Consider the following 16,646-nt stretch of genomic DNA (forward strand, 5'->3'; position numbering starts at 1 on the left):
ATTGGAGTATTATTTATAATGAAGAATTATAGAACTGAAGGAGTGATAAAATGTAAAGATGTTTGTTCCTCTGTGCTCATCAATAGAATAGAGGTAAAATGGCTTCTAATAAGGAATGTTTAACACATCACCATCCAAATTATTTTGGCTCTCACTGTACCCTGATTATAATTGGAAGAATCATAAAGTATTGCATTAATAACAAAATAAAAGAAGTGTCATTTAAAAATTGGATACATACATGTAAAAGCACATTAGAGTGACTTCAACTAAGAATTTCTTTTAATTGTGTCTTATGTAAATCTGTCAAGAAGACCATTCCACATCTTTTTTAATAATGTACCTGCACAAACATCTTTTGGAAGGAAATGGATGTATTTTAATAGTAACAACATGGAAAAACATATATATTGTCAATCTCTCTGTTTTATATGGAAAATATATACACAAAATGAAATAGTCGGATGCCACTGCCAGCTTTTCTACCTTCCTTATTGATTAAAAAAAATATTGTAAAGTTATCAAAGGACTAAAGAACAAAAAAGAAAAAAGACTTATGATTTACTGGTACTGTATTTGACCTATAAACTTTATGTATGTTCCTGTTTTGTTGTATCTTTTGTACTTTTGTAGATGTTTGTGTGCTAAATGCTTAAACCACTTTGTAAGGTGATGTCCAATTAAAATGCATCGGGGCATCAGAAAACACATTATTGTAAAGACAAGGATCAATCAGCACTGATATCAACATCCATAATTTATTACAGCAAAATATTTACAAACAATGAATGTATTCATATAGTACAAAGAAAATAAAAGGTTTTACTTAAAGACTTTGTGATAAGTACAGCGCTTATAAACAAATATGGAACCAATGATCATTAGAACATTTTGTTGATGCCTCCATATTACTTGTGATAAATAAATCTCCATGATATACACATTTATTGCAATATTCAAAAATAATGAGACCAAATATTTCATATACACATATTACACATGATCATACAAACAGTAGCGCTAAGACTTCTATCACACAGCATGATGAATAAAAACACTTATAGTTCATGCTTTTATTCTTGTGGGTACTCATTATCCGAGGTGGAAAAAACGTACTTGGTCAAATTCTCTGGAAATCCAAGTTCAGGTTGTACCAACAAGATAGAAATAAATGGTCAATTATATATATATCCATAGTGTTTTTGAAATCACTCCATCAAGCGGATTTTGGGTGTCAAAATTTCACACTAACTCAGTGGGCATGTGACTGCCATAGAGTTAAAATAAACAAAACAAAACCAAAAAACACTAAGGACAAAACTAAAACATTTCAACAATACTGAAATACTGTACATAAGGACTGAAATGTTTTGGGTAACATGGAACTCAAAGGACATTCAGGGCAAATGTTATGGCATCTCTAGACTTAGTTATGTTACTTTGACACTTTAAGAATAAAAGGTAGTTTTTGACAAAACTACTGAACCACAACTTCAAACTAGACAAGACAGGTCTGAGGTTTGGTCCTGTAACTATGATTCCAGCTCTGGGCTGGGTTCCCAAAACATGTGTTGCCTAAGTAAATCCTTGTTCCCCTTCTAAACCTGTTCCTCCACATCTCTCCTCAAACTACAAAATGTCTCATTTACAAATTTTTGTTTCTAAATGAGTTTGTTTGTAGTTTGTTCTCACGAGGAGGACTGATGGTAGGCATCACTGTAAGTAACTTCTATATTGTGGCTGTGCAAAAGATTTATCATGTTAAACAAGGAATTGCTTTGGCTACCAAACATTTTGGGAGACTCAGCCTTGTCCCATCTCAGCGACGAAACCAGATCCAGGTGTTGACGAGCCAGAATGCCACTGTAGCAGAGTACAGGATCACCTCTCGCTTGGAGCGTTCCTTGTTTTCCTCCTCCAGCAGCTGCAGGCGGCGGTTCAGCTTCACAATCTGAACGAACACATCGGCCATACAGGAGTTAGAGATTCACTTTAAAGAAGCTTCTCAATGAAGCAATCAACTCAACAAACCAGGAATCAGTTTTTCAAATATCTTTTGATTGATCCTGTCAACTGGTCAGCAGGGAATGGTATTAGAACGGTATATAACAGTAAGTTATATGTTTTTTCCATGACAGCACAGGTACAGAGCGGCACAGTAAAAGCATTAATCACTTTTCAGCAACATAGGGCATCAGTCTTTGGGCTCATGGCAGAGATTACCTGTCGTCGTAGTGAGGAGGCATCCACTAAACCAGAGTCATCAGGTGCTGTGTCCAGGGCCAGGTCCAGTTGGGTCCTATGGAGGACAACAAATCTTCATGGACAGTAATGATAACACAATGATATGCACCAGAGGTAAAACTCGAGGGCTGGACTGGCCTGTAATAAAGGCTCAAGAAAAGGGCAATGATGCAGAGATAATTCAGCCTCGTCTAGGTGCATAAATACAGTAACTACCTTGAATTTAACTTAACAACTTGCATATGAGTATGGGGTGGGGTAAAAACAAACCTCAGTAACAATTAAAATGCACTATATACTGTTCAAGTAAACACATGACATGTGGCTGGCAGTTCAAGGTGTTCAATAGGACAATGAACACCTGGCTCATTAACATTTTCACAGGTCAGCTTTCGCTGTCAAACCCTTTGCCACTCAAAGACATGTCAGTTCAGAGGTGAAACATTATGACTGCAGCGTGTCACTGGTTTGAATCAATAATCATAGAGATGACAGGGATTTCTATATAGCTTTCATATTGCCTTTCTATTAGTCAAACACATGCCAACATTATGTACACTCAGGTTAGGTACATGCAAGGACAGGTCAAGGATGGCCTATGACTCAGACTGCAGATCAAGTGCTTAGCCTCTCTGCTAAAATAGCAGACTGGTCTGGACAACGGACCCATCACAAGGGAAAATAATAGCACAGGATTTCTGTTTCTGTTTTTTTTAAAGCATGCCAATTGACTGAGAAAATTTTTAGCAATGTACAGCTCCATTGTATTTTACAGAATATATCCTTGGACCACAATGATGAAAATTATATGAATGGACATAGAACGACAACCACAACAGATTATAAAAACAGGGCCTGGGGTCTGTCCTGATGCTAATGGTCCTAATACTGTCAGGTTTGGGAATCTGACTTTGGCCAATAAGAAATGGCTTGGCAGGGGACATCCTGGTGGTTCAGGGGTCTGTGGTGCATGCCGTGTGAGTGTGAAGTCCTGGGTTTGAGTCCGACCCGGGACCTTTGTTGCATGTCATCCACCTCTCTCTCCCAGTCTTTCCTGTCTGTCTGACTTTCAAATGTCAAATAAAGGTGAAAATGCCCAAAATATATATATAAAAAAAGAAACGGCTTGGCAGCCTTGTCAGAGTGGCCAGTAAAGTCACTGGTGTGAATCAGGCTCAGCTCACTGACATTTACAACAGGCAGGAGCTAAGGAAAGCTCATGCCGTCTCACAGGACTAAGAGATTCCTTTGTCTCCTTTGTTTGCACAGCCATTGATAAGCTGAATTTTCACACATAACTAGCTCTTGCACTTGCCTATGTGATATTTTGCACAACTTTCTATCCATTTGAAATGATCTCCTGTACATGTTCAGTTGTTTTTTGTTGGTATGGTAATGTTTGTGATGTATTTATAATGGTTCTTCTATGTTCCTTCCGGCTGCAACCAAATTTCCGATGGTGGGACAATAAAGACTTGAAACTAATACACATACCTCATTCAACGTTTGTTTTTGAAAACCAGCTCATACTATGCTGTTGTATCTTTCCCCACCTGCCTGTCTATCTGAATGTGACTTCAGGGCCAAAGGAGAGACGTTACCTGCGGTGGTTGTCGTCCAGGACTTCGAGGACCTGCTGGTAGGCCCGGCGTGTGGTTGACTGGAAGTACGTCAGGAACCCCGCGGCTGTGAACAGGTTGATGTTGGCATCCTCAGGGGAGCAGAGAGGGGGGCACACCCGGACTGGGGGGGCAGAGGGGGACGGGGTTACACTAGCAGGTGGAGGAAAAGTAAAGAAAGAAGAAGAGATTTTTTTAAGCAACTGAGAGTGAAACCAGAAAAGAGTAAGAGGTGGCAAACAGAGCGAGAAAAGATAACAGCAGAGAAGCAGTGTTGGGACAGAAGAGCCAGGCTCTGTGGATGGCTGCTTACCTTACATCACCTCTGTTGGTCTGGCCATTGAGGCGGCCAGACAGGTTCTCACTGGCACTTCGTTCCCTTCGAGACCGAGAATGAAAATGGGCCTATGAATGATGTGTAGATTTGAAACAATGTCAGACTTGCATATCAAGTTACAATTTAAAACCCAATGTTGTGTTCTTTTTAGCTTCCCTTTAAAGCAGGATATGACACACTACACAGCTATCAGACCGATTATAGCCACCATTTGGCCAGCAGGACTGTTTTTCTGGATTGAATCGAGTCCACGCTAGTTTTGGCCGGTCGCAATGGATAGTCAGCACAGATTATCTAGTAGTATGTGAGGGTTGAGGACTTTAATCTCTTGCCTCCCTCTAGATTCAGACCAGTCAGTACCGTCACAATTAATTAAAACCTGTCTGCCGACTCGACTCTGGACAAGTGTTGACGTACGCCTGTAGAGTGAGCTCAGCAACAGAGAGCGGGAATAACCAGTAAGAGTTGAGTGGAAGGAAGGAAAAAATACATGAAGTGTGGAAAGAAAACTGTTCCACCTCCATGTTTGTTTTTGTTCCATGTTGTAGTAGTGTGCAACCTTTTGACGAGATTTGTGCGGGTCGCGTTGCGTGAGAACTCGGGTAGTGTGTTGTTATCTCTGTCTATATCTCACAGTCAAGTGTGGGGTCCCCAAATCCAACTTGTGTGTTGTGTGCGCCTCCATGATGGCATACAAAAATCTGCAAAAGCAAGACACTGATGACCAGAAGTTACTGGGAGAATCTGGGTGGTGGAAGTCGATGAGACACTCTCACTCCTTGACCAAAGCGCTAAACCCCAACCGCTCCAGTGGAGCTGCTTCAATATCCAACAGTAGCAGACTAGCTGTAGTGGGCAGCTCCCAGGTGTGAATTTGAGTATGTGCATAACCCTACCTCCCCTTGTAACTACCCCAGGCCTTTGCTATAAGTAATTATGCGTTTTTAGTTGACATACCTGGCCAAGAGGTCAGCAACTGTGAAGTGACCTCACTTTTGCAGGATCAGGGGAGGAGGGGGCACACATGTCCACAGCACTACTACAGCATTGCATTGCTGCTGGCCATGAATAACTTTACTGGAGGAGTCAGTGGATTAACTGCCTTGTTTAAGGACACAGCTGTGGTATTTATTAGAAAGCTTTAGTGTTACCTTTTCTGGACAAAATTTAATTTCCACTTCAAATTTCCATACTGGTTCATGGATTTCAACTGATGATGACCTTCTAATCATTTCTACTCTAACTTTATGGCCTTACCCCCGTCCTCACTTAATCTGGGTGATTACTAAAATTGATTACTAAACATTTTCCTAGACAAAGTAACAGATGTACTATATAACACCACATCTAATAAATGGTCTAACTAATGGTTGGTTCCATTAGCCTACAACTAGTGGGATCAGTTTCATCCATTCAGTGAATTCAGGTAATGCTTCATCATAACAAGAAATAAAAAAGACCCAGAATAGAAACTTTGATTTGACACTTACCGCCTGGCTGGCATGGGTCTGTGCAGGGGGAGTTTGTTCAGTCTCCAGGGAGTCCAGCGGCTGCTCTGTAAGGGTGAGGACACGCGGCGGGGCCTTCATGTTCAGCAGGTCCAGAGGAGGGGTGGACTGAATCAGGTCCAAGTCTCGGGGGCGAGAGTACTGAGGGTCCCCGTCATCCCCTGAGGAGGAAGTGAGGAGAAGAAAAGGATAGAAAAATAAAGACGGTAAGAGTTCAGGTTGGTCAAGATACTAGGAGAGGAAGGAAATCTGAGATATAGGGACACTTGCTGTGGCCTACCGACTTCAAGCTATAAATTACGCTAATGCAAAGCAATCATATGATTAACCTTCAGAGTTTCATCAAACACAAAGCCACTCACACAGCATGTTGAGTTTAGCACACTTGCTAAACTAAACTAAAATTCCATGGGTCATAACATTGGTGCAGTTTTAGACAAGAGTAGATTCTGCACACTACAAGTTGGGAGCAACTTGCAGTATGCAGACTCTACATTTGTTTTGTATTTTGTCCAGCACCTGGTTAAGATTGGTATGCATACATGCTTCTGTTGAAGTCCAGTCTGCTGTGCTCACCTGCTATGACGATCCTCTCAGGAACCTGCATCAGAGTTGTGTGTGAGGGCAGGGGCTGCTGGAGCGGCAGAGCCCCTGGCTGGTTCTCTGGGGCCACCTTGAGGGTCTCGGGGATTCGCATGCGCTGGCTGATGCCCTCTGTATACTCCAACTCATAATGGATGCGGTTCATCTCGGCCACCTCCGCAGAGGGGGCGGGGAAGGTTGGCCCACTCATCCAGCCTGCAGACACATCGAATGGAAGGAAAGGGAAACACTTAGACATGGCCAACAGTTAAAAGGTAGACTTACAGTGTAGGTAAAAATTTAGGCTACACTTGATGTACATCAACATTTGGTGGCATTGTGATAGTGTCATGGAGTGTCAAATGTTATATCATGGCATTGAAGCCCACATCTATGATGTATGTTTACCCCTCCCTTAAGTGAGTGTCATGGGCCTGCAATCCTGAATTGATGTTTATAGTTTAAAGCGACATCTTCATTACTATTTTAAAACGACAAATATGCTGAATTTAGCCCTTACTAATAGGCTCAGCGGCGAGGAGTATTACTGCCCAATACAGGATCTTAGCCCGCTCACTAGGGCATGTCCCGTAGAGGAACCAAAATAAGCCCGATGTCATGGGATGGGATGGGGGGTGTAGCAGACAGAGAAATAACATATTAGAAATGGCATTTTACGTCAAATGGTATAACGTTAACATTAGACGTATTTGTTGTTGACACATGGCTTTATTATCACTGAACGGAAATTGAACAAATGCGGCCTATTCGAACATAATATAATATCTGCCATAACCACAAATGCCATGTCTGACGAGCCTTTCAATGTTGATATCTTTATGTGTAACGTTAGCTGCACGAAGCGCGTGAGATGTGCGTTGACAACCGCTAACAAGCTGGCTAATGTAAGTTATAACAATAGCTGTCGCTTTATTGTGACCACTTACCGTTATGGTATTTGAACGTTGTTTGGTTTAAAATGTCATTTGTCGAAAGCCTGTTCGTCCTTTAACATTAGCCACATCAACCGGAACGGATGTACACGGCGAGACCGAAAAGACACACCGCTCCAGCTACTAGCTAGTAGCTATGTGCACAACTCCTTTAACATGACCTGTCCGCTGGGGTGGAGCGTATAAGATATCCCGTCGATCCAAGGGAGCCCCCCGCAGCAGGCGCCACCCAGGTTATAAAACGAGCGCACACAATTATCATATTCACAACACTGAAGATTAGCGCTTTCGGGCACATGACCGTCTGTTAACATCAGCTGGCTAATTACTGCAACATTTTGCGAAGCTTTTAATTTGTAACAATTTTTGCCAGTGTTACCTTCACTCAGATCCTAACTGGTCTGTTCCAGCGGTCTGTAACCAAGCACATCTCCTTTGACTAGGAAGCTGTGACCAATGGCAGACAGGTGAAATCTTTCTGATTCATGTGATCATCTTATCTACAGTATCATCAAAACCTCATCTCTGGATATTGATGTGTGTAAATGCTTTTCATAATACTAATAAAGCTATTTTCTGACATTCCACCAATAGATTTGACATTCACTCAGTGACTTTTATCTTGAAAATTCAGAACAAATCAATAAAAACGATAAAAAGATAAACACTTTATTCACTGCTAACATTTTTCATATATATTTTTTCCAGCAAATGTTGGCTGCCGATGAAATTTTATATAATCAGTACAATCAGTGATGTAGTGGTAAATAAAGAGAAGGGGGTACAGTACAGTACAGTATGGACACCAGTGGATGATTGACATGAGGCAAACAACCACCAATCTAAACAATAATCAGTTATACTTTCAAAAAAGCATTAATTTAGACATTTTATCTCTGAAAATAGATATGGAGAGGACCAAAAATTGTAAAAGACAGAAAAGGGGAAAACAAAAGATGAACATGAGAACATATGAGTTATATTCAAAACGCAAGGTGATTGGAGTTGATTAGTTATCGACAATGAAAATTAACTTTGTTTCAAGGTGTAGTAATTTGTGATGATTTCTTAAGTGATGTAGTTATCATGAATATTACTTTGTGATGGGTGCTGAATTAGACAAATACAATTCCCATAATTCCATTCATCAAATACACCAATGCGCATGCGTCGTCTGTCTGGGCCATTATTTTGTCCTCCTCAAGCTTCAAATGAACAACAGGCTGAACGTTCCTTGAAATGAATTAAATATTAATATACGGAAGGGGCATTTTTTTCTCTTCTGTTCATTACCGCTGATATACGGAGTCACACGGTATATAGCTTGCTTTGTTGCCGGGCTGGTGAGTCCTCCGTTGGACTTGGAGGCCGAAAACAGTACGCGGAGTGACAGCCCCGTTGAAGCCAGCAGATTGGGTGTTTATCTAGTTGGCTAGCTGGCTAGCCACCTAGCTTCCTAGACAGCTAACTGAAGGAGTTGGAGGGTGGAAGGAAAAACGAGAGAAGAATTTGACAACTTCGGGACACGGACAGAGAGAGGGTTTTCGGCTGTCCCTTTCCTGTCAAACCTGCCGAGGGGATGGCACACCTTCGAGACATGCAAAACCAGGTACAGAAATCCTCGTTTCCGAAACTGTCACCTCCCTTCTTTTCCCAGACAAGGCGAACCCCCATGACTGCTAGGCTTTCGATGAATAGGTGGGTGGGGGCGTCTTAACCACCAACATGAACAATGCAAGTGCTAAAATTTGGTATACACAAATCCGAAATTCGTTACGTTTCACCTCCTGGCCATTGTCGACAACGATATGATGAGCATATAGCAACCAACAACCTAATAAATGAATGAAAGCAGAAGCTCTTCATTTCATGATACTATACAGCAATATTTTAAAATAACGGTTTGTAATATTTTAAAATTTTAGCTGTCATCTACCGCGACTTTTAAGATTTTATGGCCTTTTCAAGTGCCTTCACTCATTCAAATCATCACTCATTTCCTGATGTTATAGAGAGGGAAACCACTGAACTCAGAAGTGTCATGCCTCTTGAATTACATATTGGCACAAAGTACAGCAAATTTTATGGGCTGTAACTGAACAGATGGATATTGGCACAGATATGATAAGATAGGTCAGCCAGTCATTATTCTTTTATTTTGGGCAACGAACGAGATTATAAGAGGCCTGGAGATGATAGATTGAACGATTGAACTCACAGTATCAGGTCTAATTAACCTGACCTAAAAGTGCATTGATAAGAGAAATTGCTTGGTTGCTTTCAACACATACTTTGTCTGCTGTAGTGTATAAGACATAAGACACACACAAACCTCTATGCGGTGTTGTCACAGCATACACTCATAATGTTGCTGTTCTCTTTGCCGTCGGTGGAGCAGAATTCCCGGCTGGACCCAGAGGAGTACTTCACCAAGCAGGAGCGGATTGGGAAGGGTTCCTTCGGAGAGGTCTACAAGGGCATCAACAACCGCACTAAAGAGGTGGTGGCCATCAAAATCATAGACCTGGAGGAAGCGGAGGATGAGATTGAAGACATTCAACAGGAGATCACAGTGCTGAGCCAGTGTGACAGTCCCTTTGTCACCAAGTACTATGGATCATATCTGAAGGTGAGGGAGCATATACTGTAGATGCAATGACACAAACGTGTGTGCACATACACACATGCAATACATGTATGCAATACAGAAATTATTTCTGTTTGTCATAGTGAGCTTGCTTGTACACACACACACACACACACACACACATCCATACAGGCGATGGCAAAGCAAAGAGCCCACAACATATTGTAAAACCCTGTTTTGAATTTCAAACTTTGTACGTCTTTCAACAAGCTGCATTTCTGTATTTTTCTTTCTCAGGGGACCAAGCTGTGGATTATCATGGAGTATTTAGGTGGAGGGTCTGCTCTGGATCTGGTAAGAAGACTATTTCTATACAGCTTACAAAGTTCTAATTGACACCTTTTACTGTAATAAGCAACGCCTGACTTTTTTTATTCCTTTCGTTCATTTATCTCTCTCTCTCACACACACACACACACACACATACTCTCTGTCACCCTCTCTCCCCATCCCCACCTTTCACCAATTTATTTTCTACACCCTCTTCATCTCCTTTCCATCTCCCAGCTCCGTCCAGGGCCTCTTGAAGAGACTTACATCGCCACCATACTGAGGGAAATACTCAAGGGACTGGAGTATCTGCACTCTGAAAGGAAGATCCACAGAGATATCAAAGGTAATAAGCAGCCACTTCACACACTGACGGCCGCGTCACACAGGAAACGCTTTGTGGCAGTAGATGCAAATGGTAAAACAAACTGGCTAGCATTGCAACCAGTCCCACTTTGTCAGTCAGCATCACATAATTATCAATTTATGTCATTTTATAGTCTGCTGTGCTGGACAGAATGACCAAGTATAGAAGAAAAACTAGAGTCCTCACATTGAAATATGCTCCCAAGGTGCATGAATTTCTTAACACCATCAGTGAGCTTGAAACATCACAACATACTCTAGGTGTTAATAAATTCATACGCCTTGGGAGCATATTTCAGTGTACGGATTCCACTTTTCTTCTTCTGTACCCTGTAGCTGACTTTGTGCTCTTACCTTTGGGATTTTCCCCTTTGGGAATTAACAGAGTATCATAAAAAATATATTGACATGACCAACAAAAACACTAAACACATAAAATGGTTTGGTTAACCGCTGATTTAAAAATAGATAGTTTATCTATTATAGTTTGTATGGGAATCAACAAGTATACAAAAACCTTGTACTGCATCTTTTTCTCTGGCTTTTTCTATGTATCTATATAAATGTGAAAATCTCTGAACATTTATGACCAACCAATTTTTTTCACAATATATTTGGTTCTTATCACCCATGATATTATCCACATAGATTTTGTCCTCGTAGTCAATCCCCATTCCTGCTGAAGGCAATATTACCCATCTCCTGATGTGCTGTAGTAAGGAAGTAAATAGTACTTTTAAATGGGCTGTCATCATCAAGCACAACACTGATATCAAACCTTGACTGAATACTCTTTATTATGAGTGGATGAATGCATGAATCCTTATGTTTCTGTCTCCTTGTGTTTCTTTGTGTTTCTCTGTCTCATTCTCCTAGCTGCCAATGTGCTGTTGTCGGAGCAGGGAGACGTGAAGCTGGCAGACTTCGGGGTGGCAGGGCAGCTGACAGATACTCAGATCAAGAGGAACACATTTGTTGGCACGCCCTTCTGGATGGCTCCGGAGGTTATCAAACAGTCAGCCTACGACTTCAAGGTGAGGTCAAAATCCATAGGCTAGAGATAACTTCTGTGTTTGTTTTGAGTGAATGCTTTGCTTAGGTTTGTTGAGTTTTGGGGTACAGAGATCTTTCATTTTGGCAGAACATGCCTCAGTACAAGTTCATGAAAAGATAACCTCCTAACTAATAATCCATAGCCAAGAGTGGCTGTCAGACTTTTTCCCTGCTCTTGTTATCAATAAAGGCAAATTGACAAAGGTACTACTTGAAATCTTCAACATTGAAAATGTTATCAGAGCCACGTCACTATAGATTGTGTTAGTGTTGGATGTATAATTTGGTAACTACATTGATGATTGACTGATTATAAATCATATCTGCGTACTTAACAGTGAAAACCTACTAGATTAAAATATCCCTTTACAGTGTATATACTATATGTCTGCATGTGTGCCGTGAACACAAAGTCTGTCTGAGTATCTATTCACATGTTTCTCTTCCCATTTGCCTCACACACCTTTCTCTCTCCCCCTCAGGCGGATATCTGGTCCCTGGGAATCACTGCCATCGAGCTGGCCAAAGGGGAACCTCCCAACTCGGACCTACACCCCATGAGGGTCCTCTTCCTCATCCCCAAAAACACTCCACCTACCCTGGAGGGCCCCTACAGCAAGCCCTTCAAAGAGTTTGTGGAGGCCTGTCTCAATAAAGACCCCCGCTTCGTAAGTAAAATCCTTTTGTAAGGCATTTTTGGGCTGAATAAGATCAGACAGTTGGACACCAACTCTAGATTGGCACTTACACAAAGTCAGGCAAATTACTGTTAGTAATCTGAGCAGTGTGATGGAGGACACATTGCTCAGGGTGTTGGTTTTGTGTTACTAGACAGCAGTACACTTACTCTGATCACAGCTGTGTTTTTCTTGTTGCAGTTCCAAGCGCTATTGATTATGATATTCCCACTGAATGCTGATCTTTGTGCTGCTTCTGTCTCTCTTCCCTCGTTGCACAGAGGCCAACAGCCAGGGAGCTCCTGAAGCACAAGTTCATCACGCGCTACACCAAGAAGACGCCCTACCTTACAGAGCTGATCGACCGCTACCGCCGCTGGAAGTCGGAGGGACACGGGGAGGAGTCCAGCTCCGACGACTCAGATATGTGAGTCTCAACAACGCATATTCATACACACTAACACCGCTCACTCCAAATGATTGATTTGCAACCACTGAATTAAACTGCAAAGACACCAGATTGAAGTATTACAGATGATTAAAGGACATAAGGATACTAAAAGCATTGCTTGGCAACATATTACTGCAGAGACTGAACAGAATTTTGTTAGTTGTTTTGCCGTTTCTTTGGATAGGAATGCAAGCTGTAAGCCTTCAGCAGCAAGCTTGTGAAAATGTCCAAGGTTGCCAAATATCCGGACCATCAGCTTATAGACTTTCCCAAAACATCAACAAGCGCTCGCATGTGTTGTGTGCACAATCACATACTCACACAGACTTGCTTGCTTGTAGTCCATCATTACTCCCGCTTCTTTTTTTTTCAGTACGTTTTGATGAGATTGTCACACGTACATAGACACCCTATAGAAAAGATGCTGATAGTTTAGGTTTCCTTTCTTTTTTGCTTTTTTTACACACACACACACAACACAAAGAAGACTGAGAAGACAAAGTCAGACAAATTCTCATTTACAAATTTAAATACACCAATGCTGATTTCGACTTTATTTGACCATCATGGTCAAATAAAGCTTGTGACTCCTTCCAATAACCACACACACCCACAAACAAACACAGATGGACCCGTACATTGCACAAGCCCTTGCCTGTCACAATTTCTGTCATTAAACCAGCAAAAAGTCTGAATTACGTCTCCCAGTGTTCTTGCTGACACCCCCAAGGCAATTTGAGGCGGTAAAGAAGAGTGGAGAATACAGTCTTCAGCTGGTCCTCACCAACACACACACACGCACGCTACATGTGGGTTGGTAAATTGTCCTCAGTAGAAACATCTTCCCTGAATTCACTAAAATTAGCTCCATTTATTTGTTAGTAGGTCAGATCATGTTGTTGCCCCTCATATTTTTATCTCTTTTTTTCTTCTCTTCCTTCCTTCTTTTCTTCCTTCAGGGATGGTGATGGTGATGTGGATCAGTGTCCCGTGTGGACTTTCCCCACAGTCAGACCCAGCTCTATGAACAAGTTACAGAAGGGCTACACACACACAGATTCAGAAGTAAGCCACATGCAGCATGGACACACACACACACACACACACACACACACACACACACACAGACAGTGTCATGCCTTTTATTTTTATCTAATGCCCTTTCATTTTTTCCAGTCAGCAGATTCAGTGAAAAGGCAACCCAAGTCACAATGCCTGTCTGCCTTGGTAACGCCCATCTTCAGAGAGGTAGGCCTAATTGTTGGAGACTACATGTAAATATGTTAGATGAAGGTCCAGCACCAAAACAATATTCATAGGACTGAGGTTTACTTTGTATCATGGTCAAATATGAAACGGCATAATGTTATTTCTGTCCTAAATTTAATAGTAGTACTGAAAGCACTGTTGGCAGTACTACAAAACCTGCTACGGCCCGCTATCCACCCACTCCAAAATCTTTATTCAAGTTATTCTAAGTTCAGTAGAATTGGCAAAGGGGATCTCAGTTTTTAACAGATTACACCAACTTTATGGGAAATTAGTTTTTTGATCAGCTTACTATTCTTACATTTTGTGTCAAGTATTTATTTAGTTTGCTAATGCTTTAGAATGCTGTATGTTGGCATCATCATCATCATCATCAACACATTTCCATCACAATCCTAATTGCACCATGTTACATTGATTAAAGAGTTAATGTGCTGAAAAGCTGGTTTATTCCTTTAAGAACGTTGGTAAACGAGAAATTTTGGTAACTTTTTTGGTACAGTTTTGTTCCTTGTTGTCCACCATGTTAGCCACATTGATTTTGTCCTACATACAAGGGCAAAATTGCCCATCTGCTTCAAAACGTTGCCTGAGTATCCTTATCTTTAAAAGCTTTTGGGAAATCTGACCCAGAGCTGTTTATAATAAAGCAATAATACACAACTCAGCTGTACCTCACACTTCGTCGTACCCATAATCACAGTAAGAAAACCCTCAATGGTGTCACGACTTTAATACAATGTTACCATGTATTCTCTGAAACGTTTTCACTTAAAAGTAAAAAAATATGATAGAACACTATTTAGCTCCCTGGATGCCCACAGGAACCAATAAAGCCTGAGTAATTATCACAGCTAATTACAACTCTTCGATACAACCACGATACAATGTAATAGATAAAAGTTCAATGACAACAAAGTATGACTGTGTAGAATTATGTTAATTTCTGAGACACAAATCTCTCTAGCAATGACATTGGCTTGCTAGAATGTAAACAACTATTGAAAAATGTCATTACAAATTGCAGATAATATATTTACATACTAATATACTTGTGAAATTGTGATGGTCAAGCCATCTCTGATTACTTACTACAGCATAATAAAATGGAGCTAATATCATGATTCATTTTTCTGCCCCATGATACCTATTGTCATTTTTGTATTGCTATATATTGAATTTCGATATATCATCCCATCCCTAATTCTAGGAATTATTAGCGCAGTTGAAATGAGACTTTGACCAATCATATGACTCAGTTGTAACTTCCCCTTGCACAATATACACAAGTGTCCTCTCTCTGGTGTTGATTCCCCCGCCCCCAGTTGAAGGAGAAGCGGCTGGGGAGTGGCGGTGGTGTAGGGGCCATTGAGGAGCTGGAGAACGCCTTCAACCTCGCCGAGGAGTCCTGTCCCGGCATCTCCGACCGCCTTGTCACACACATGATGGAGAGAGTGTGCAGGTGAGCGCTTAAGCCTGTTAGACTTTCTACACCAACACCAAGTTAAGATTAACAGTAGCCAGTTTCACAGCTGTTGGCCCAGAAATTAATCATGCATAATGCAGTAGAAACCATGATGAATAGATTTGCATTAATCTGTCTAACTTCCCATTTTGTTCCATTCTTGCAGGTTTTCTTTAAATGGTAACACCACCCCGTCTTCACGGTGAAACCCCAGCTGGATGTAACTTCAACCTGCCCCTTTTCTGCCTCCCTGACCCACCCCAACGCCTCAAACAAGGACCACAGAAAAAACACCCTCTTTGATTCCTCAGCCCCCTGCCCCGTCCCCCAAGAGATCTTTTAATTAGTTATTATTAAATATTTTTACAGTTTTTCTTTAAAGAACGGAGAGTATTTAAGACAAAAAAGCCATGACATTTAGAGCGTTGTGTATACCTGTTAGATTGAGAAGAAAAAATCCTATAATAAAGTCTATGGAAAATGTCCCATTTCCTTTGGCTAGTTTCTGTTTGTTTGATATTACTCAGGTTATAACTAAGTCTGAGTGGTTTATCAATACAGTGCTGCTGGCAAAAACAGTGTAAAATAGTTATTTGTATAAAAATTGTACATAGAAGAAGAGAAACTGAGTTGTCATCTGCAACCATAACACACAATATGGAAAAAAGGCATGCAGCAATTACATTTCCAAGAATTACTAATAAAGCAGGTTCATTATAGCATAATAAACATAAAAATAAAAAATGTGCACCAGTCAGTAGTGGTAGGTTCTTTATGTACTTATAAATTATGTTCATGTTCTACATCATTTTATACTTCATAGTTCACATCCATGTATTTGAGTTACATTTGTTTAATGGCTATTTATGTTTATTGCCTTTATGGAATAGTAAATTATATGTGAGCATCTAAGCTTTTTCAGCCAACCTTGTCATATACTGTAATTAGCAGCACCTTGTTACAGTCAGGGCAGGTTCACAGTGTTTTTTGTCTGAGTGATTAACCTCACTCACACATTTCTGCTTTCTCTTGCTGGTAGTAGAGCAGAAGGCATCAGCTGACATGTTGATACTTGAGGCTCCTTTCTGCTAGACTGACAAAAATATACTATTCAAGTTTTGGCAGAGCGTAACTAGAAAAATCTGTATTACAGTAGGATAGATAGGAAGCTAGGACATGCTATGAATGTCAATAACCAACAAAGT

General features: G+C 40.9%; 2 protein-coding genes across 2 annotated transcripts; one reads left to right on the forward strand and one right to left on the reverse strand.

Moving 5' to 3' along the window:
- Positions 1–798: 798 nt before the first annotated feature.
- LOC139642147 (mitochondrial fission factor homolog A-like) lies at positions 799–7,372 on the reverse strand. Its single transcript, XM_071516887.1, has 7 exons — positions 7,238–7,372; positions 6,285–6,506; positions 5,691–5,869; positions 4,177–4,268; positions 3,846–4,016; positions 2,224–2,299; positions 799–1,951 (listed from the first exon to the last, which is right to left on the reverse strand). The coding sequence occupies exons 2-7, from the start codon at positions 6,499–6,501 to the stop codon at positions 1,820–1,822; spliced, it is 867 nt and encodes a 288-aa protein (XP_071372988.1). The 5' UTR covers positions 6,502–6,506; positions 7,238–7,372; the 3' UTR covers positions 799–1,819.
- A 1,058-nt stretch (positions 7,373–8,430) lies between these two features.
- Positions 8,431–16,640, forward strand: stk25b (serine/threonine kinase 25b). Its single transcript, XM_071516872.1, has 11 exons — positions 8,431–8,852; positions 9,642–9,872; positions 10,128–10,184; positions 10,398–10,506; positions 11,403–11,560; positions 12,062–12,247; positions 12,538–12,683; positions 13,667–13,772; positions 13,884–13,955; positions 15,302–15,438; positions 15,608–16,640. The coding sequence occupies exons 1-11, from the start codon at positions 8,823–8,825 to the stop codon at positions 15,645–15,647; spliced, it is 1,272 nt and encodes a 423-aa protein (XP_071372973.1). The 5' UTR covers positions 8,431–8,822; the 3' UTR covers positions 15,648–16,640.
- Positions 16,641–16,646: the final 6 nt, after the last annotated feature.

Source organism: Centroberyx affinis, unplaced genomic scaffold (assembly GCF_046629955.1).
Source record: "Centroberyx affinis isolate AG114_WGS23_722 - 3 ecotype Tasmania unplaced genomic scaffold, CSIRO-AGI_Caff_v1 ptg000435l_1, whole genome shotgun sequence".
Classification (NCBI taxonomy): Eukaryota; Metazoa; Chordata; class Actinopteri; order Beryciformes; family Berycidae; genus Centroberyx; species Centroberyx affinis.